The sequence below is a fragment of the Brienomyrus brachyistius genome, chromosome 3, assembly GCF_023856365.1.
Source record: "Brienomyrus brachyistius isolate T26 chromosome 3, BBRACH_0.4, whole genome shotgun sequence".
Taxonomy (NCBI): Eukaryota; Metazoa; Chordata; class Actinopteri; order Osteoglossiformes; family Mormyridae; genus Brienomyrus; species Brienomyrus brachyistius.
Genome location: NC_064535.1, coordinates 897,478 through 918,784, shown reverse-complemented (window position 1 = coordinate 918,784; position 21,307 = coordinate 897,478). Strand labels below are relative to the sequence as shown.

Sequence of the window (21,307 nt, the reverse complement as noted above, 5' to 3'; positions counted from 1 at the left end):
TGACCTACGCCTACTGCCTGTCCAGGCCCCGTCAGCAGAAGTGCCATAATCAGACAGGCTGTACCGTTACTCTGCAATCACACTTTATGGCAATTCCTCCACAAATTTTGTAACCGACATGCGTATCATTGGTTGCAACAGCTCTTTCCTGCACTGTCACTGCGTGTGAAGCTGCAGCGGCACGATGAGGAGCCGCACCCCTTCCAGGCAGTCTGTGTTCCTGTTTAAACAGGTCCACAGTGAGGAGGTGCACGGAGCCGGTGGTCTTTAAGGGCACGTCAACAGGCAGCATCTGCAGAACACTGAACAAACCGAATTCACCTTGCTGTTGTTGCATTTGTAACACTCCAAAAATAAGACACTAGTACTGAAAGCTGTGTTTCCATCTGGGATGAACTACGAAGAGCGAGTGCTTTCTGAGGACAGACGCCACTTGTGTCTGCATCCTACCCCCCCGATGCTCAGCTTTATTTATATATATAAAATCATTCCCCCCCCCCCCACATACAGAGCTGATGTAAACTAGATACCTCATGTAGAAAACAAATGACTTGGACAATTTACAAGAGCCATGGTGCACGACTCCCCTTTTCCTGAAACGAATTCCCCGCATTTCACCATGCAGTTTTATATATATACCTGCCAGCACTATGCTAACATGCTATCCAGTCATGCTAGGCAGTGACTCAGTCCAAACAGGAATCAGAAGTATAAAGACACACAAATCATGCAATAACCAAGACAGGAAGCGGTGTCATCATACTGCTATTTAATCATTCCAGTTTTCATTAGGACACATCTACTAGAATTCAGCAAAGAATTATACACACATTCTTTAAGATTTGGGAAATACTTCCAGCAAATCCAAATATGTGTGTGGTAAAAGGGCCATTTAATGTTGTTTCTGGTACAATAAATAATGCTTGACTATCCATATTGTTTCCAGTGAAACTGCAGTATCCAAGAACATTTTATACAGGCATTTCCAAAGGCCTACTAAAAGTCAGAAGTTTAAAACTGAAGCAGAATAAACTATTACCGATATACATTCATCAAAATCATAATCCAGCATTTAAATAAAAAATTGGGTGAATCATCTGCAGTGTATGTGAACCTTAGATCGTGTGTGTGTGTGTGTGTGTGTGTGCGTGCGTGCGTGCGTGTGTGTGTGCGCATTGCCAAAACAGGCATTTTTCAGGCCAGCTACAGGGGCTTCTCTGAGAAGGCGGTATAGCTTTTCACTCTGGCGAAGAACAAGGGCGTGTACATCTTGTCTATTTCGAAAGCTGTAACCACCGTCTCCCCAGTCGCCCTAAAAGGATCAGTGATAATTAGAATGATAATTTCTGGACAACAGGGATAATATTTCACATGAACTTTGGAGTCTCTGACTGCTATGGGGAAAAAAAAAATCAAGGGAACAGTACAAATGTCAGCTTTACATTTCGAACAATGTGGATGTACAACCAAAATATGTTTAATACATTATTGTTCGCCCACTGACAGCTAATACATGACTTTCAATGATATTTTCTTTTGAATTCTTCACTTTTTGCCATGTCTGCTTGTCTGAGAAATACAAGTAATGGAGAAAATACTTAGAAACTCAAAAATGAACTTAGCAGGTCATATACAACGGTTACCTGTAAGTGATGTGGCACGAGTGGTGGATCCACACCAGCTTGCTGAAGCGCTGACGCCCCCCGGAGGCCAGCTGCAGGCCAACATGGAAGCTCCTTTCCATGTCCGGCGCTGGGTTCCGCCGGCAGAAGCGGTTTTTCTGATACTCTGTCGCCCTCTGCAGGACACCAGCACTCAGCACACGTATCCTTTCTGGCCTGGCATTACAGAACGAATAGGCCATGGGCCTCCCAGCCCAACTAGCTCTACAAAGTGTGTTAATTAGACTCACAGTCCCAGGTGTACCAACAAGGTCAAAATCAGCTGCATAAAAGCCCTGGTGACTGAGCTCAGTGTAGTTATATGACGCTCACTGCGTCAGGAGCTGCAGTGCAGTGACAGGGGAGAAGAAGAAAGCCTACCTCCTCCTTCTTCTTGGAAACGACGACAAAAACTTTGGTTTGATTGTCTGTGTCCTGGGAGAGACGGTAGTGGCCTAAGAGGACAGAATCCACCCTAGTGGGGGGGGGGGGTGGGTCAATAAAAATGATGCCTCCGAAAGCAGCCGACACAATTTAGCTCCGCTAAAGCTCACGCTACATCAGGGGCATCCTGTACCTGCAGCTCCTGGTCCGCAGACGAGGGACTGTGGTCAGGGGGTCCTCAGGCGTGGTCAGCATAATGACCTGGCCGTCAGGGAAGAAGCGCAGGTACCTGCGGAACAGGGCAAGGGGCCGAGGTGACGGGGAGGCGGAGCGTCACTGAGGGAGACCGGTGAGCCGGACCAGGGACCGGGCCTACCTGTAGTACTCCACCTGATGCCAGGCCCGGTAGAACCCATCCAATGACTCCTCGCCCTGGCGGATGTAGGATGTCTTGCTGATATACACGCCTGCCAGGAAGAGCAAAAGCTACTAAGACAGTTGATTAAAACAGCAGCTCTTCAGTTCATAAGAAGAAAACAGAAATGAAACAGAATGGAATAGATCCTGAATTTGCTGCATCACAATTGTTGCCGTATGTGGCTCGATCTTTTCTTAATTCAGGTATGGGTGGCCAATGGGGAGTTCGTGCATACCGTCGAAGCGCACTCGAGGCCGTTCCAGGAACATCTGCCTCCATGAGGTGAAGGGCACCATTTTGGTGCAGCCCCGCCCCCAAACACGCAGGCAAGCAGAACGCCAAATCTCTGGATCCCTGGAATTGACCAGAAGGGAGGTCAGGACACAAAGTGCAGCAAGCATGAAATCGAACCGGCGAGGGCCAGCCCGTCCCCCAAATCCTACCGGCGAGGGCCAGCCCGTCCCCCAAATCGAACTGGCGAGGGCCCTTGTCCCACCTTCATCTTCATTTTACATTTGCCTTTCAGTGACTGAAACACCCCCCCCCCCCACACACCCCCGTCCCAGTCCTGTTCGTGGTTTCAGAGCCAAAGGGTGCGGTTACTCCAAATCCCATCCCTGTCATCTGAAACTCACTGATTAACACGACCCCCCAGCACAGGAGTGAAAGCTCCCCTCGACCCCTAAAGCTGTCACGTTTCAGGGGGGCAGGCACATGCATAAAGCCCCCGCCGCATCCAACACTGCAGTAACCAGCCAGGGCGCCCCAAACGCCAAGTCAACCCCATCACAGAAGGCATGGGATGAATGATCCCTGAAACACAGCAAAGAGCTCTGGAAGGTTCACCCTCCCATCAGGGAGCATCAGGGACTGCCTTCGCCAGCAGGGTGGGGGTGAGGTCTGGGGCTGGGGGGGGCATTTTGCGATCTGTCGATGGGCACTGGTGTGAGACCCCCACCTGGCACAAACGTAGAAGCCCCGGCACACGAGGGAGAGCTGCTCCAGTGCGCGCAAGTCCAAGTCACTGGACACGACCCAGCGGAAAATGTACATCATGACCTCCAGGGGCAGAGCTGAGGGGGGGATAGCAGAAAGACATGCTTACAAAAGGGTGTAACATGGATGAGAGCTCAAAATAAGCTGTACTTCCCTGTACCCAAGCAAAGAAGAAGTGGTGAGTTCAAAGCCCTTAAGAACATATGCGGCTTCAGTCTTTGATAAAGGAAGTTAATCCATAACCGGGATGTTAAGAGACATGAGCGTGTGAAGAAGTGCGGCAACATCACCGCACTTGGGGGCGGCAGGTGTGGGAAGGTCTGTCAAAAGCATCACCCAAGCTGCTGGGATCTCAGAAACAGAGAGCGATGTGACTCCAGACAGACACGTATCTTACACTTAAGCCGAGTTTCTTAGCAAGAACATGGCAGAAATGCTAATGGTACATTCTAGCAAGCACCTGAACTGACTCACACCTGGGAGGCGTGAGTTTCACCGCTGACGACGTCGTTACCGGAAATGTGCGTCTGCGTCCCCTCAACCTCGGGCTCACAGATCTTGCAAGTTGCATCCTGCAGGGCGAGCTGATGCTGGAAGTAGGCCAGCAGGTCGGCCATCTCGAACCCCTGTTCAGTCTCCACGGCGCTGCGGGGTACAGGGAAATGCATAAACCATCATGGCTATTCCCTGGAATACCGGTCCAGAGCAACCTGCAAGCAGAAAACGCTATGATTGGTCGAGGAGAAAGCTTACTAGCTGCCACCAACTCCATCAGGATCAGGGGTGCGACAGTAGTTGATTTTGAACTCAATGTCAGGCACGAGCTGCATGGCTCTGCGATAGTACTTGATAGCTGTAAAAAGTGTGGGAGGGGGAAAAAATGGGGAAATGATCTTAAGACGAGCAGCGTTATGCTGCTCCTCACAAAGCCACCGTCTGCGTGCGCATTACACAGGCCACGCCATCCGCGGAGACAGGCTTTACTCATCATACCGGCATCTTTACTTCCAGGACCCTGAGGCAGCTTGAAGCTCTTCTACTGATGTCATTCATATTTTTCATACCTTTAAAACAAACTCGATTTGTCCAGGAAGCTCACCTTCATAAACGGCTCCATTTTGTTCTTCCTCCACAGCCTTTAGGAACAGTTCTCGGGCCTGAAACCATCAAAAAGTCATAAAACAGCACATTATGCAGAAAACAGGCAGACTTTTGGCAGGATTAGCCAACTGTTCCTGGTGCCTCCTCACCGTCTCCTCCCGGGCGAGCTCCTGCTTCTTTTTCGGGTCTCCACACTGGAAGGACCCTCTAAGAACCGCCTTCAATCCTGTGGTGGGCTTCAGTTCAGACATCCACCTTTCCCTGAACACACTGAGCTCCAGCTGTTTGGGTGAGAACCCAACAATGAGCTGATTACAGCTGCATCTCAGCACAATTACTGAACAGTAGGCAATTCCAACAGGATGGATACTCGCACTTTACACCTTAATCGATTCAAAACGACGACACATGACAGCAGAACGTACTTGGAGGTCGGAGTCTCCTGCATTTTCGCTATCTTCATCTTCCTCTTCTTCCTCTAACAAATCAGCTGAATTGATTTCACCTTCTGCCTGAGAAGATGTACAATTGACATCATAAAGGTAACACAAGCAGATGCCATCGTAAGATTGCTGTTGGGCTCTAAGCTCACAAACGGTACATCTATTAATTATACGTGTCCATCATGATGCCTTGACCGAGCATAATGGGAGAGAGAGAAGATATACTTCATTGAACAAATGGGGAAATTATTTGACCTTGAAGTGTTGATTAAGTCTCCAATCCACAGAAGATTTGTGTTACAGGTTGGCTTAGTTGCCTTAAGAAGCATGGCGTATTAATGAATGATTTATCAAGGGGACAGTGTTCCACATGGCAGCCGTGACAACGCGGACACGCCCATCGGTGACGCGCCACGGACAGACACGGGACTTAACCAGCTAACCAGCCATAACGACGCCACGGTGAATTAGCGAAACTACCCATCCTTCATATTTATGCTGGCAATAATGAATTTGAAAAACGCGAACATATCAATGTAAGAGGTGACGTTATTCAGCCACTTGACGTATGCTGCAGGTTATGGTTTAAGCAGGTGGCTAAATGCACCACGCATCTACAAATATACATATATATATACCCAGAAGCATACACGAGGGATTTAAATAGGTAGTCTAGATGGGTTATAGCTGGTAATCCTCCTATACGGGTACATAATTCTGTTAAACGACTTCATACATTTCAAAGCAGTAGAGTTTAGAGTTGTTTACTAACAGAACTAGCTAACCAGCAGGTTAGGCAATCAGACATATCAGAGTATGCAACTAGTTGAAACGGCGAAATATCGTACTGACTGGATAGCTACCATTATGGCGTCTATGGGACGGCTTTTTAATTCCTTCACAAATGGGACGGTTTAGTTGAGTTCTCGGTCAGAGAAGCGGACGACACAGCGGGCGAAATTGCGGGCTCTCCACACGGCAGCCATGTCGGACGGTCTGTCAACAGGGCCGCAGCGGTGCCAGCTGGGGCAGGAGCTCGTAAATCAGACCGGAAGTGCTACCAGTCCGGCCGGAAGCAGCTCCGCGTGCTCGCTCGTCATTGGCTCTCCTCCCGTGGTCTCTCATGGAGTGGAAGTGATAGACGTAGCCGAAATGCGATGGATCCAAAAGGGAGAGAAATGCGGTTATTTTCATTGAAAGAAAATGTGCTTGATCATATGTTATTATTCAATTACATCCTTTAATTAATACCACACATTTATTCAGTGGTGATTCTAAAAGCTTATGTTATAGTTACAGTATCATAAAACTAGGATGCGCTGCCCCCTGGTGTTGCGACGTACTCACATACTGGCTACGAATGCAAAATTGTGCAAAATCAGTTTTAATGAGATAATTATATTCATACTTCAATTGAGAGACATTAAAATTAAATATTTAAAAACCATTGTTTTGCGTCATTGAGTGCAGTTATGTTTTATCAGCTTTATCAGTTCCCATCAGGAACAAGGATAATAAGGACTACATTTTATCCCAGTGCATCAGAATAAGAAAACCTTAGCGAGGTGTAGAACCTGTAGTTTACATTCCATTCAAACGTTTTGATGTAGTCTGAAACTTATGGACTAGATTTCACTATGATTACTACATTCAAAGCCCAATTCATTGTTTTCATTTTCAGAACTGGTTATCATTAATATAGTACCATTAATAAAATTTTGTAGAACAACATACCACTTAAACTACAGTACAGTTCGTAATGCACAACTTTGGCGTGGAAGTCGCCGAAAAATCTCGGCACCCGACTGGCTGATCTTTAACGAAGGCTGTCGCTTGACTTGCAGGTAGCGAACTCCAAATGGTTTCGGAGACCAATGAAAACACAGAGCCGCGTCGTCGCCGTCCAATGAAAACGCGAGATGAGGGCCGGCGCTTTGTTGTCATTTGCGGTCTGAATCACAGGCTCTCGGTGTGGGCGCCATGTTGGATTGGCCGGAGTGTGCACGAGATTTTGTTTTGGGTGGAGGGCCTGCCGAGTGCCTGTTTTGTTCATCTATCTGAGCACAAATGTTTATGTACAGGGTTACAGTGCGACAGGTACGTCTGCTGTTTATTGCAATACTTTTCTGTAAAATATCACGGCAGTTATCCGATTTGATAGATATCTTGCAGGATTTAATTGTCACATCTGCCTTGGGTGGTTATAAACTTTTTTGATGATGTTGACATTACTTAACAATATGCATAAGTGCTGTAAGGATCGTCTTGTGCTTTTTGCGTTTTAATGGTTAAATCAGTTGTCACCCCCGCGATGTGATTGTACCCTGCTAACCAGTCCATGCAATAGACGGTTAGTGGATGCTTAACCGCCCTTCTTCGTCCCAGATGTTGCAGCTTTGGATGTGACTCGAGAAGATTAGAAAAGGAATAAAGTCAAAGCAGACATGTATTAATAAGCTAAAAAATAATTGGTATTCCTTATCAATATTTTGATGGGTCCTGGAATCAATTGTTTGTTATCGTGACAGCCGGCACCGATCTTACCGCAGAGATTGTAGTGAAGAGTGCTGGACGGATCATGACTTTTTCCATTCTTAATCTTAGTAGGTTTTCTCTATAAATGTAATTTTGTTACTCTTCTCTGTGCTAATGTTGCCTTACAAACAGCCTCAATGCTACCCATTGTGCATTCATTTGATGTATGAAATTCAGTCGCCTACATTGTCTTTGTCATTTATCTGTGTTCAGAATTCATAAAGGAGCCCTGTCTTGTTGCTCTTCCCTTTGGGTATGGGTGCTGTGGCACTGAGCCTTTGGGTTCTGGGGTCACATTCTCTGCATTCCTCATTTCTGTGCATGAGCCTCATTTTAATATCTCCCCCAACCTAAATAGTTTGTCGCATTAAGTCCTACCATCTTTTGTCCCAGAGCAAAATAATCAGGCTTCACAAAAAATGTTGGATTAATGCGAGAGTTGTTATGGTCATGAAGGCGTTTGACCATGTTTTGTGACCAGAAGTAGGTGTCCTGACACGTCTCGCGCAGTCGGAGCTGAGGTAGAGCTGGGTGTTCCTTCATGAAGTTTCTCAAGCCATCTGTCTCAATCGTTTGGACTGACACTTTCAAATGTCAGGCTCTGTGCGGTTTTGAATTGTGATCCCGCCTCCCTGTAAATGTGTAGATGCTCATCTGATCTTCCGTTGCTTCTTTGTTATGGTGCTAATTACTGTGATGCCCTCTGTCCCTGCAGGTGGGGGGTGGCCAGTGAAAGTATGACTCCTTCCGGGACCCCTATGCATGTCATACCCTGTTGTTGCCACAGAAAAATCTGGTTGCAGTCGACAGTGTGCCGCCGGGCTCCCATGCAGCCGCTGGTGCCCCCTTCCCGCGGGTGACGGTGACAGGGCCACACCATGAATAGATACGCCACGCTCCGGCAGCTTGGGGATGGCACCTACGGCTCCGTGCTCCTGGGCCGCAGCCTAGAGACTGGCGAGCTTGTGGCCATTAAAAAGTGAGTGTGCCAGGTGCACATGGGAACGTCCTGACTTCCATGTCGGGCTCAGAGCTGGGGGAAGGTGGCGCTTTGCTGTGACCCACACTTATTTTTTATGGTAATTTACTTTTGAACTAGGATTTTTGGTACATTCCATACCACAGAATTTGGATCCACTGAACGTTTTTTTCTTTCTTCACTGAATCTATCCTAATTAGTTAACCTACACCTGGGCTGTCGTACACTAGCGGCTGCTTTTATAAAATACATGAACCAGCATTCACAGACGGCACTGCTTACCTTGTGTGAGTTCTCTTAATTATTCACCCCCCTCCTCCTTTTGATGATATGGAACGTGCTTCATGCGTTCATGATTCATTGGAATCTGTTGTGGTAGTTAAATTATAAATCAATCTTTCTGATAACTCTAGTTGAGCCACGTAGAATAAAACTGCGGACCTCTCAGTTTGATGAGTAAAGCTATCTCTCTTCTTCGGGCGCTCCAGCAAAGCGCTCCCGTCACACCCTGGCACTCGGTACCAGGTCACCCCGAGCACACGCAGCACCCAGCTGATAAACCATAACTCTCAATTCCCTATAAGGACTTCCAAGTCCTGATTGGTCACGAAACACCAACAAACCGAACTAACAACTAAAACAAACACAGTCCTCCTCCTCTATTGGTTCACCTTGGTAGCAAGGTAAAATCCACCCATTTTGCTCAATTTACTGGAATCTGTCTCGACTGCTAGACTCTACTTGAAATATGTATATAGATATTGATTATATGACATTGAATCACTGTAAATATTTGGTTGTCCTTTGATTAATGATGTATTGTCATTGAATAACTGCAAATACATGGTTAACATATGATTAATATGATTATCATAGCAATTACTTATACATTCGTACTACCGCATGACATATTGCGTGTGGCCTACTGCAACTACTCTATAAATATAACTCTTTGTGCACCAGTTGGGGCAGCTTCGAGTCTCTTCCTGCTGGCGGTCCCCCACCCCCTTTGCTCCGCTGTCTGTCTCTCCAAGGTCCGATCTCTCTTCAGTGTCTGCAGAACTAACCGCAGGCAGCTATCGTGAGACGAGGTCACACAGTATTCAAAGCATTCAAAATCTCTTTTTGCCTAAGGCCTAAGACATACCAGACCCAATATGCCTACCCCCCCAGCCTACCAATGTCCAATTTTCCTTCCACACTATAATCCGTAATGCAGTGGTTGGGGGTGGGGGTCGGTGTGAAATTATCCTGCGCCGTCAGCTGCATGTAACACGACTGCTGTCGCTTTAGGTTCATAAAGCATTTCTCCCGTGTGAGATCCTGCTGGGACGAGGATCTGCTCGGCTTTCCGCTGTGCTGTCATAACCACATGTGAAGAGTGTTCAGTTTGGGAGGAGGGTAGCGGGATTAAAGGGATGAGGCGTTTGGCATTTAAGCTGTTCTGGCACGGGGAGCAAAAATGTCAGTGTTCATCGCAAAAAATGGACGAGCTCCATTTCTCCTGCTGAAGGATCCTGTATCGTCCTCCTCCAGACTCAAAGGGGTGTGGGGGTGCTGCATGGAGAGTACTTATACATGCATATAGTCCCTTAATCCAAAAGCCGTGCATATATAATTTGTTCTTATACATTTTCTACCCCCCCCACTTTGGTGCAGTGCTGGATTTAATGTGAGTCATCAGGTTTCTCAGGAGTCGCTGCTGCTGAATAATTTAGCTGTGCGATGCTTTAATGCAAATACGCCTTGTAAAAATAGCAGGGAGCTCAAATGCAGGTTGTGATCAGGGAACTGTAAATGTGAACCTCACTGTGCACCTTCTGTGCCTGGAATATAAAAGCATTTTTTGTTTGTTTTCTTGAGGGTCAGTACTGTTAATACCCTGGATCTGAACTCAAAGCCTTGAACTTATGAGTTTTGTTTCAACCTCTCCTTCCAGCAGGTCAGACTGATGTTGGTTTTGCTTATTTTTCAGAATGAAGAGGAAGTTCTACTCATGGGAGGAGTGTATGAATCTCCGGGAGGTCAAGGTACCTCATTGTGGTGCCGCCTTAGAGCAGGCGGGAGCGCCACATCTCCCGAATCGTCAGTGACGCGCCACCATTGTAAACCGGGCCCAAGCAACGCATCTCTGGGAGCGTCGGTCACATGCTACCATTGCTGAGCAGGCCGGAGCGTAGCGTGTTCAGGGGCCTCAGTCACACACTACTATTGTAGGATGAGCCGGAGCGACGCGTCTCTGGGGGCATCAGTCACACAGTGCCATGGTAGAGCAGGCTGGAGCAACGAGTCCCATTGTGTAATGGGCCACGCCGCCATTGTATGACGGGCCACTGCGACGCGTCCCCAGGAGTGTCGGTCACGCGCCGCCATTGTATGACGGGCCACTGCGACGCGTCCCCAGGAGTGTCGGTCACGCTCCGCCATTGTATGACGGGCCACTGCGACGCGTCCCCAGGAGTGTCGGTCACGCGCCACCATTGTATGACGGGCCACTGCGACGCGTCGGCAGGAGTGTCGGTCACGCGCCGCCATTGTATGACGGGCCACTGCGACGCGTCCCCAGGAGTGTCGGTCACGCGCCGCCATTGTATGACGGGCCACTGCGACGCGTCCCCAGGAGTGTCGGTCACGCTTCGCCATTGTATGACGGGCCACTGCGACGCGTCCCCAGGAGTGTCGGTCACGCTCCGCCATTGTATGACGGGCCACTGCGACGCGTCCCCAGGAGTGTCGGTCACGCGCCGCCATTGTATGACGGGCCACTGCGACGCGTCCCCAGGAGTGTCGGTCACGCGCCGCCATTGTATGACGGGCCACTGCGACGCGTCCCCAGGAGTGTCGGTCACGCGCCGCCATTGTATGACGGGCCACTGCGACGCGTCCCCAGGAGTGTCGGTCACGCTCCGCCATTGTATGACGGGCCACTGCGACGCGTCCCCAGGAGTGTCGGTCACGCTCCGCCATTGTATGACGGGCCACTGCGACGCGTCCCCAGGAGTGTCGGTCACGCGCCGCCATTGTATGACGGGCCACTGCGACGCGTCCCCAGGAGTGTCGGTCACGCGCCGCCATTGTATGACGGGCCACTGCGACGCGTCCCCAGGAGTGTCGGTCACGCTCCGCCATTGTATGACGGGCCACTGCGACGCGTCCCCAGGAGTGTCGGTCACGCTCCGCCATTGTATGACGGGCCACTGCGACGCGTCCCCAGGAGTGTCGGTCACACGCCGCCATTGTATGACAGGCCACTGGTTACGCACCATCATCCTGCTTGTCGGGTTCTGGGAATTCTCTGCATTCTTGACTTTGGGGTGACGTTAGACCATGGGGATGAATAATGGCCATTGATCGTAGCTGGGGGTGAGGTGGGATCAGATTGGGCCGGGTCAGGGTCCTGCCAAGGTTTTAACTTGTGAAGCACTAGCTGGAACATTCTGGAAAATGGCAGGATTCTGCACAGTGGTAAATCGCTCAAGCCTTCGCTGCCTAACCAATGTCTTATGCTGTTTTTGCCTACGACTCGGAGCCCCCCCCCCCCCCCCCCCCCCCCCCACCTAGTTATATCGCAGCACTGCTCAGATACCAGCACAGACGATACAGTAGGTGGCCGTGTGTCCCTGGGATGTGTGAATTTCCTCTCCATCTCCTGGCTTTTCTGTCCAAAACTCAGGGTGTCTGCAAGGCTGCATACTCCGAGATCCGGCAGAGCAGAGTTAGGGCTGCCCCTTGTTTAGCATGTCCTTGAGTGATGCCCTTATGGGCCACTGGTATGGTCTGCTCGAACCCGGCACTTTGCCAGTGCATGGCGATCATCAATCAGATACCTGCCGAAGCCTCCCCCCCGCCAGCCTGCTGTGGTTTGTGGTGTGATTTTAAGCCTTCCCAAGTTGATTAAGTGGTGGGAGGGGCCCGCACCCCAAGTGCTGTGTGGCCTCTGACCGGGCCTCATATCCCAGCATGCAATGCTCCTCCTTTACAGGCGCGTTGTGCTTTCCCGGCATTTTGTTCAATTCCGTGTGGCCAGTTCTTTCATGGCTGTGACCTTCTCCCACTTTTCCCCCGGAACTGCAGTCGCTGAAAAAACTGAACCACGCCAATGTGGTGAAGCTGAAGGAAGTCATTCGGGAAAACGACCATTTGTATTTCGTGTTTGAGTATATGAAAGAGAACCTCTACCAGCTGATGAAAGACCGGTGAGTGTCTCTTTAGCGCGGTTATTGGGTTCCGTGTGGCTGGCCGTCCTGTTCGGCTTGACGTACTCGTATCATCAGACTGAAACAGATCCTGGTGGATCCCAAAAGTTGAATGGAGGAATGTTTTACAAAACGCAACCCTATAAACGCCTCCATTTTACTAAATAATACCCAAAGTCCGAATACTGTACAGTTACCTTTTAAGGTTGCATTTTATGATAACTAGTAGGAGGTGTGCTGTTCTGCAACACTTTAGCGTTTCCAGCTGTGCCTTGGCTTTGAAGGCCGTCATGGCTGCTCATGGCATGACATCATCCCGCATCTCACACCGCAGGAGTCGGCTGTTTCCTGAGTCTGCTGTGAGGAACATCATGTATCAGATCCTGCAAGGGCTGGCCTTCATTCATAAACACGGTGTGTGTGGGGCGTCGCCGCTCAGCGCGTGTGAAGCACCGAGATCCCTCCCCAGCTGAACCTTCCTGTGCTCTTCAGGGTTTTTTCACCGGGACATGAAGCCGGAGAACCTCTTATGCATGGGTCCTGAGCTGGTGAAGATAGCAGACTTCGGCCTGGCGCGGGAGATACGGTCCCGGCCCCCCTACACGGACTATGTTTCGACAAGATGGTGAGTGAGCCATGTGTGGGGGTGCAACCCTCTCTCAGGGTCACATGCTAAGTCAAGTGAGCCTGGCAGAGATCATGCACTGTATTGATGTCTTAAACCCTCTAGTTTACCTGGAATGTTCACCATTCGTGAGTGAGGAGGAGGCTCCTGTGAAAGGTCTGTTACTGGCCTTCTTGCACAGGCCACTGTGTGTTCAGTCTGTAGCTGCAGCGCTGAGCTTCTCATGGCCCTTCCCAGGTATCGCGCCCCTGAGGTTCTCCTCAGGTCCACCAGCTACAGCTCTCCGATCGACCAGTGGGCTGTGGGCTGCATCATGGCTGAACTCTACACACTGAGGCCCTTATTTCCTGGTTCCAGCGAAGTGGACACCATCTTCAAAATCTGCCAAGTTCTGGGGACGCCAAAGAAGGTAGTTAGCCGTTAGCTTGACGGCTAAGGATGCAGACGGTTGTTGGTTGTTGGTTAATGTGCCCTGGAGCGTGGTTGGCTTAAGCTGCGTGGCACTCTGGATGATAAATGTGACGTAGGAGCATTACCTGATCCTCCTCTCGCAGAACGATTGGCTGGAGGGCTATCAGCTGGCTGCAGCCATGAGCTTTCGCTGGCCACAGTGTGTGCCCAGTAACCTGAGGACCTTGATCCCCAATGCCAGCACTGAAGGCATCCACCTGATGCGGGACCTACTCCAGTGGGACCCCAAGAAGAGACCAACTGCTAGTCAGGTGACCGCTCTGCAGAGGGATGGGGCAGCGTCCACCGTCACTCAGCCTCCCCTCCTGACAGACATATGATGTCAGCACACCGGTGCCTAAACTTGTTTCCTCTCAAACTCCAGGCTCTCCGGTACTCGTACTTCTTCGTGGGCCAGGTTCTGGGGACCCCGCAGCAGATCCAGGAGCAGGGCAGACCCCAGCCGGCCCCCCTGCAGCTGAAGCCCTTGCCCCCACCGCAGCCTCCGCCCCAGCACAGCTTGCCCTCTCGTCCCCTACAGCAGATCCAGCCTGGCCCCTCACCCCTCTACCAGCAGAGGGTAGAACCCGAGCAGGAGCCACGAGAGCCGGCCAGCAAGTTGGCCGAGGCTTTGGGGCTGCCGCAACTGCACCTGCCACTGCTCCACGGCATGGGAATGCAGAAGGCTGAGCAGGTACTGGCACTAACGATGCTAACAGTGCTCACTGTGCTAACGATGGTAACTTGGCTAATGGTGCTCACAGCCCTGTGCTGGCCCTGAGTCACAAGCCGTACCCTGCTTCTGCTAGAGATATCCTGTTTCCTTCCACGAGGACTTTGTGTTTCCTAACCAAGTATGTCAGCATGTGGGCACGGGCAGTGTTTGAAACACAGCGGGCAGGTAGGTTGTCTCGCTTTCTGATCATGCGAGAGGGGGTTGCAGCTAGCTGGATAGGGCGGGGGGCTGGTGTGCTAGAGTGTAAAGGGACATCCCTGTCCACAGCGGTTGGCCGAGGAGACTGAGAACGCTAACCTGGCCGGCTACCTGACGAAGCCCAGAGCCGGCCGGCGGCGTTGGGGCCATGGGGAAGGGCCTCTGAAAGCTGACCACTGGGACGATTATGAGGAAACGGAAGGGCTGTCGGCAGGCGCCTTCTGCAGGACGAAGTTGGCCAATGACAAGCGGAGGCTGGGAGACGAGGCCCTGGGGAGGTACGGGCCTCTCGTAGTACTGGCCAGGACCGGCTGCTGTCGTTTGCCTCTGGCCTAACTGGCACCGTCCTGCAGGTTTGGAAGCGCCCAGGACTTCAGTGGCACTAATGGAGCCGACGTGGTTGGCCTCGGGAACGCCAATCTCCCGCCGTCACACCAGGACCTTAGTGTGGCCCGGGCGGCCTCTGCTAAGCAGCATTACCTGAAGCAATCTCGTTATTTACCCGGCAAGTGTCTGCACTCACTGTTGTTTTAAATATTTATTCAATGAAACCACTGTTGACCTACTTCTGTTCTTAACATTTTTCTTACTCGTATTATAAATTCATTGATTAAACTTGCAAATAGTGAATTCCCCTTAAATATCTGCTCTGAGTAAATTCTCACCCTTTGCCTTGTCATATAGGGATCACTTCAAAAAAGATGGTGGCAATAAAGTCGGAAAAGGATCACAGCGGAAACATCTTGTGGGGACGGAACAGCATCCCCGTGGGAGGAGGGACTCTTCTCAGGGCTGTCCAGGGTGAGCCTGTACCCCCCCACCGGGGCAGCCCCGCTAAGCCTTGCTTATTCATTACAGGGGAGACAGTCAGCTTCTGTTGTAACGTACCTAGGCATTAAATAATCATCCGCTGGTATTTCTGAACGAACGCAGGTGCCAACACCCTTCCAGGTGGATATGTGTCCTCATCTTACAAAAAGGAAACGGGCTTCGCTGGACAGAGGCTTCACATGGGCCCTGTAAAGGACTCGCCAGTGTCCAGTAAGTGTGTCTGGTGCCAGGAGCCTGGCAGTGCCCGTGAGATCGCCCATTAAGGTCAAATCTCAAAGTGTACTTTATGCAAGTCATAAACGATAAAAGATATCTTAACTTTAAGTAGGTAAAGTGTGAGATAAGCCTTAGCTTTTTGTACTGTGCCAGCTTTAAACTTTAAACATGAGAGCTATGATTTTCTTCTATCAGTTTCCTTATGGCCATGGCTTAATGATCACTTCTGGTTGTATATGTTTTGTGGTTTTGAAGATGACTTGTTCAGTAGTATTCATTCGTTTTTTTTTTTTTCTATCTCCTCTGAGATTATGCAACATGGAGATCAAATCGGAACGAAGTTGCCGCCACATCTTATATTTCCTCGCCAACCAAGAGCACCCCTGGTCTCAGGCTCCGCCCCCCTGCCGCACCTGTACATGGTCGTACAGATTGGTCAGCCAAATATGGGCACCGTTAGTGACTTATGGTGGCCTGGTGGCCAGCCTCCCATTGGCCACATTGGCTTAACGCAGCCAATCATGTTTTACGCTAGTATTTTGATATAGAACATGTACATACATGATATGCAGCAATAATATCTGTTTTGTATTTGTCTCTGTATATATTGTACAAGTAAAACTCTTTTATATGGCTAAATATGCACTTAGCCAGAATTGTTGTTGTTTTTCATGTGTGTTTTTGTCATATGGAATGCACACTTTATTGCAGGGTCGATGTCAAATGTAGTGTTTGTGACTCATCTAGAATCTTTTTTTTCTGTAACCCAGTGTTCACACAGTTTTTTTAAGACTGAGTCTGAGTTTTTTTTGGCACCTGTTAAGGAGCCATATATGCATTCTGGACCCATGTTCTTTATATGCAGTGAGTATTTGCATTTAAAAAGTCACTGAAGATTTCACAGGACTGACTTGATGGTTTTTGTGTGATGATGGTGTTCGTGCTTCATTTTTTTTTATCTGAATGTCTTGTTTTCTGTTACAGTTGTCATTGTTTACCTTTTTTTATTTAAATAATATTTTTGCCGGTTCAGTTGTCCAATTTTTAACTTTTTGTTAACCGATGACATGCTCCATATAGCAATGTATCCAAGTTATTGATGTATTGTTTGACTACACATTCTTAGTGTGTCGTAACCATATATAAATATTACTTGCGGATATATATTCTCTATATTTTATAATTCTGTCCCATTTCAGTAAATGTGTTGGCTGTTTTTTAATTATGTTTTAAAGTGTCAGTTTCTTATTTTCATAACTACATGCTATATAATAAAATGTATTAAAAATTTGATAGTAAGGGCCACCCTGCTTCCATTTTTTTTATGTAGCAAGTAGTGTGATTCATTATTCAATGCTGTTAAAATATTATGCCTGTAATTAATTATTACGAAATGAACAACACCCTCCTGAATCTGACCAGGATCAGCTGTTTGGAAGTCAATAGGTAAATTCACAGCAGTGTAAAGCCAAAAGCTACAAATGTTAATTTTGCACGTGTGCAGTTTTTTTCGTTTTTAAACGAAACTGGTTCATGCAGTGAAGGTTGGCAGCTGCGTTGGTTGAGTAGCAGAATTAAGTTGAGTAAATGGAAAAATGAAGGCAGACTGCCACGTGCAGCGCCGCACTTGGATGTGTCTGAAGTCTCGGAGCTTGACTTCCCTACGTCTCTCCTACAAATGGGCCTTGAGCTTGTTTGGAGGTTCTAGCAGGGGAGCGCAGCTACTCGTAAACCTCGGAACCGGTGAACGATTCTCCTCCGCCGGGGGGCAACTCGTCCTCTTCCACCGAGCGCGGGGCTTCGGGAGGGACGCACATGGAGCGGTGAGGGAAGAAGGGGACACCCGCCTAGCCAGCCAGATCAGCCGAATCAACCCTAGCGATCGATGGGGTGACAGATGTCGCAGCCAGATCGCCCTCACATCCGAAACAAAACTCTATACTGATGGTTTTTATTCGGTCGCGAATATATACCTTTTTCAGTTATGGTGAATGACTGACATGTTTTTTTTTTTTTTTTTTTTTTTTTTTACTCATGAGAGATAACATACATATAAAATCACTCAGAATTAGTATGTCCTGTTTTATGTATTGCTATAATTGTACATTTATACGGAATATTACTTTTTTGAAAACCCATAATGCTTTGTTGTAAATGTGGGCCGACTATGCAAATATGTTCACGATGAGCATGCCAATTGGTTATTTTTTTCGGCCTTTTGATTGGCTCTTCGCAGGAGCAGTTAAATGATATAAAGAGTGCGCTCTGGCGAAGCCCTTGTGAACTGCAGCATCAGTTGTAAGGATTACCTGTTTGCAACTGTAAGAAGCAAGTATATGACTAGATTTATTTCCCTATCTTATTTAATGTTAAGTTTTTTCACCGCACAGTCCTTTCATTTATCCCCCTTTACAGATAAAAACTTGCGGAGATGGCAGAAAAAGTAACCCTATATTATTTTGATGGAAGAGGACAGATGGAATCTATTAGGTGGCTGCTGGCGGTGGCTGGGGTCGAGGTAAAGACCGACGGTAAAATTAGGTACAATTTTATAAATTAATTGCGTTTCGAGTCACTCGGATTATTATTTATTTACTTCCAGCTATGTAGTGTATGTATTATGTATTATACTATGCAGTATGGGGTGCCATTATTTTTGCAAGGAAAACAGAATCTTAAACAAGGTTTTTTTGTTTACATTTTTGCATAAAATGTTTCTGCTTGTTCAGTTTGACGAAGTGATACTGAAGACCAGAGAGCAGTTTCTGAACCTGCTGAAGGGTATGACCCCCCCTCCCTCACTGACAAAGTTTAATCACACACCTGGCTATACTTTAACTTCATTGTCACGTTACTCTCGACCGTTACACTTTGGTCGGAGCGCCATGGTGAATTTGCGCGGTGTGCATGGCGACTCCACTTTCTATGCACTTATTTATTCAGAAATAAATTCTCGACCTCTTTTGCAGATGGATCGCTTATGTTTCAGCAGGTGCCTCTGGTTGAAATGGACGGGCTGAAGCTCGTGCAGACCAAGGCTATTCTCAACTATATATCTGCGAAGTACAATTTATATGGGAAGGACCTTAAAGAAAGAGTCAAGTACCGTTTTCACATGTTTTGTACATTAATTAATTTGTCGACATAACGAATTAACATGTCAAAATATTTTTGGCATATGAAGTTTACGATAAAAATATGTCCTATAGTAGCAATATGAAAGATTAATGGAAATACAATTTAAACACAGGATTATCTGTGACAGGAATAGTGATGTAGGTGTTTTCTTGACTTCGGCTCAGATTAACCAGGGAGTAATACCTTATCCCGAGTTAGTCTCATGATATATTTAACAAGATATGGCAAATAGCTTTGACTTTAGCTAGAAAACAATTTCCTCCTGATGCAGTGCAGGGATGCACATCCTGTTTTTCCATTTGAAGGATTGATATGTTTGCTGAGGGAACCAGAGATCTGATGGACATGATGAAGATGATGCCATTCCTCACCCCGGACAATCAGAAAGCCAAACTGGATGAGATGCACAGCAAGGCTTTAGAGCGATACTTCCCCGTCTACGAAAAGGTGCGCCTTCAGGGCTGCACACACAGTCTAGGGACTGTGAATTGAGGTTCGATTAGATTTAAAACCATCATTCTCTCATCAACAGGCACTGTCAAATTCTCAGTACCTGGTGGGCGAGCAGTTAAGCTGCGCAGATATTCACCTGCTGGAAGCCACCTTCATGGTGGAGGAGAAGTGTCCCTCGGTGCTCTCCACCTTCCCAAATCTACAGGTAATTCAGGGAGGGCGGGGCTCCAGCGGCCTCCAGGAGGCTAACCAGCCCTCTCTCACCCAAAGCCTTTTCACTTTCACATCACTTTGGACCAACGTGTCTGCTAACTCCCCCAGCACTTCGGGGGGGGGGGGGGGGGGGGGGGGGTCCTTTATATTGTATAAAAAAATGAAACCTCTCTTCAGAAGGATTGACTTAAACTGAACAAGTCACCATGATCAGTTGTCATAAATCCACATGATGTTTACCATTTAATTTATAGCTTAGTGTCAGGGGAAGCGATTCTAGTCAATTACAAGTCAAACAGTCAAACAAGAATCAGGCGCTGGAGGATAAACCTAATGTATTTCAGTATTGGTCATTTTCTATGGTCAGAGCCCAGCAATCCTGAGCTACATGTTAACTCACTAATTTTTTAAGCCCTAAAGAGGAGACTCACTGTGTCAAGTTATCAGCCTACCTTCCTTCTTCAGAATAAAAGCCACCTTACAAAAAACAAAACAAAAGTCTCTAAGTAGCTGTCCTTGCCCCTCCCAGATGGCAGCAGACTGTGAGGGTTTATGAAGCTCGCTATCGATGACTGCATGCTCGTGTGCGGCCAAACGGAGCCGACATGTTGTTTAACTTGTCTGAAGTATGCTTTACTGTTTCGTGGTCTTAAAAAAATGTATACGGCTTTATCGGTTTCATGAAATGTGCAGATCTTCTACAGGGGAGATGAGTCAGTTGTCCTGTTAGTACAGATTGTGGACCCAACTTGGATAAGGTTCAGATGCTTAGTTGGGATATGTATTGCTTTAGAATGGGGGTTAATTAGTGACCCCTTCTATGCAATAATGAGATAGTGATGCATCTTACAAGTGTAACCTTCAGAAACTGTTTAGCCAATACAGAATGGCGTGGGAGGCTATACCTGCAGCAAATGGAAGGGGTACACCCTGGACAGGGTGCTAGTCCATCACAGGATGCACATACTGGCAGTTCTACACTGGGGCAATAAAGAAATCAGTTCACCTAGTGCCCTGTACTTTGGACTGAAAAATAACATTCATGTTTTAAGACTGGTTGATTCTGCAGGCTTTTCAGGCAAGGATGACGAGTGTTCCGGCCATCAGCAAGTTCCTGCAGCCGGGAAGCAAGCGGAAGGCCCAGCCCGACGAGGTCTACGTGAGAACCGTGAAGGAGGTGCTAGGGTTTTAGAGAACCTCAGGAGTGCTCTGCAGGACAGCTACCGAAAGACTCGACATGACCGTCTATGGATAAGAAGTTCGCCTTCAGAAAATGATCCCAATGCTTCCTCCATCTTTCTGTATTGTTGTTCTAAGTCTTTGAGACCATTAAAGCCACCTGCAAAAAGGCTTGTGTTTCTTGTCCCAAAGCCCATTGCGTAAATGTGTAAAACGTGCCAAATACAGTTGAATCAGTGTTCAAACTCTAAACAAAATAGTCTTTGCAAATGTGAAGGGTTTGGATTACGGTAATAGATGGGAGATCAGAGTCACCATTACAAATGTGCTGAAATATTACTATTCTTGCATGGGCATGCTGTTATAAACAACACCAACACTTCAAGCAGCAGTGGGGTGGACTTCAGCACAGCATATCAACTGAGCACACATGGTGTCATGTGACCCAATCATCACCCACACTCTGTGCAGATGTAACGGCTTCAGACAACGTGCGCTTGTGCCATCACAGGATAGGAACAAAGGTGAACCCTGGTGGGGAAAGCTTAATGCTGA

General features: G+C 48.0%; 3 protein-coding genes across 8 annotated transcripts; 2 read left to right on the top strand and 1 right to left on the bottom strand.

Moving 5' to 3' along the window:
- Positions 1 to 754: 754 nt before the first annotated feature.
- fbxo9 (F-box protein 9) lies at positions 755 to 6,079 on the bottom strand. Of its 5 annotated transcripts, none has more exons than XM_049009729.1 (13): positions 5,867 to 6,079; positions 4,944 to 5,072; positions 4,710 to 4,841; positions 4,559 to 4,616; positions 4,213 to 4,312; positions 3,974 to 4,104; positions 3,422 to 3,536; positions 2,699 to 2,817; positions 2,422 to 2,512; positions 2,239 to 2,334; positions 2,043 to 2,136; positions 1,644 to 1,838; positions 755 to 1,312 (listed from the first exon to the last, which is right to left on the bottom strand). In XM_049009729.1, exons 1-13 carry the CDS (start codon positions 5,867 to 5,869, stop codon positions 1,094 to 1,096), a joined length of 1,482 nt encoding a protein of 493 aa, XP_048865686.1. In that variant the 5' UTR covers positions 5,870 to 6,079; the 3' UTR covers positions 755 to 1,093. The 5 variants fall into 5 exon arrangements, with proteins under 5 accessions (XP_048865686.1, XP_048865688.1, XP_048865691.1 ...); XM_049009731.1 differs by having other exon boundaries at positions 4,986 to 5,072; positions 5,867 to 6,075; XM_049009732.1 differs by having other exon boundaries at positions 1,113 to 1,312; positions 1,644 to 1,798; positions 5,867 to 6,075.
- An 885-nt stretch (positions 6,080 to 6,964) lies between these two features.
- On the top strand, positions 6,965 to 17,070 carry LOC125739525 (serine/threonine-protein kinase ICK-like). Of its 2 annotated transcripts, none has more exons than XM_049009728.1 (14): positions 6,965 to 7,100; positions 8,326 to 8,517; positions 10,493 to 10,547; positions 12,592 to 12,713; positions 13,048 to 13,127; positions 13,206 to 13,338; positions 13,576 to 13,747; positions 13,893 to 14,060; positions 14,174 to 14,482; positions 14,792 to 15,000; positions 15,076 to 15,227; positions 15,407 to 15,523; positions 15,656 to 15,763; positions 16,078 to 17,070. In XM_049009728.1, the coding sequence occupies exons 2-14, from the start codon at positions 8,417 to 8,419 to the stop codon at positions 16,227 to 16,229; spliced, it is 1,878 nt and encodes a 625-aa protein (XP_048865685.1). In that variant the 5' UTR covers positions 6,965 to 7,100; positions 8,326 to 8,416; the 3' UTR covers positions 16,230 to 17,070. The 2 variants fall into 2 exon arrangements, with proteins under 2 accessions (XP_048865685.1, XP_048865684.1); XM_049009727.1 differs by having other exon boundaries at positions 8,254 to 8,517.
- A 901-nt stretch (positions 17,071 to 17,971) lies between these two features.
- Positions 17,972 to 20,921, top strand: gsta.1 (glutathione S-transferase, alpha tandem duplicate 1). Its single transcript, XM_049009738.1, has 7 exons — positions 17,972 to 18,090; positions 18,185 to 18,287; positions 18,499 to 18,550; positions 18,739 to 18,871; positions 19,213 to 19,354; positions 19,440 to 19,565; positions 20,643 to 20,921. Exons 2-7 carry the CDS (start codon positions 18,201 to 18,203, stop codon positions 20,763 to 20,765), a joined length of 663 nt encoding a protein of 220 aa, XP_048865695.1. The 5' UTR covers positions 17,972 to 18,090; positions 18,185 to 18,200; the 3' UTR covers positions 20,766 to 20,921.
- The last annotated feature ends 386 nt before the right edge of the window (positions 20,922 to 21,307 follow it).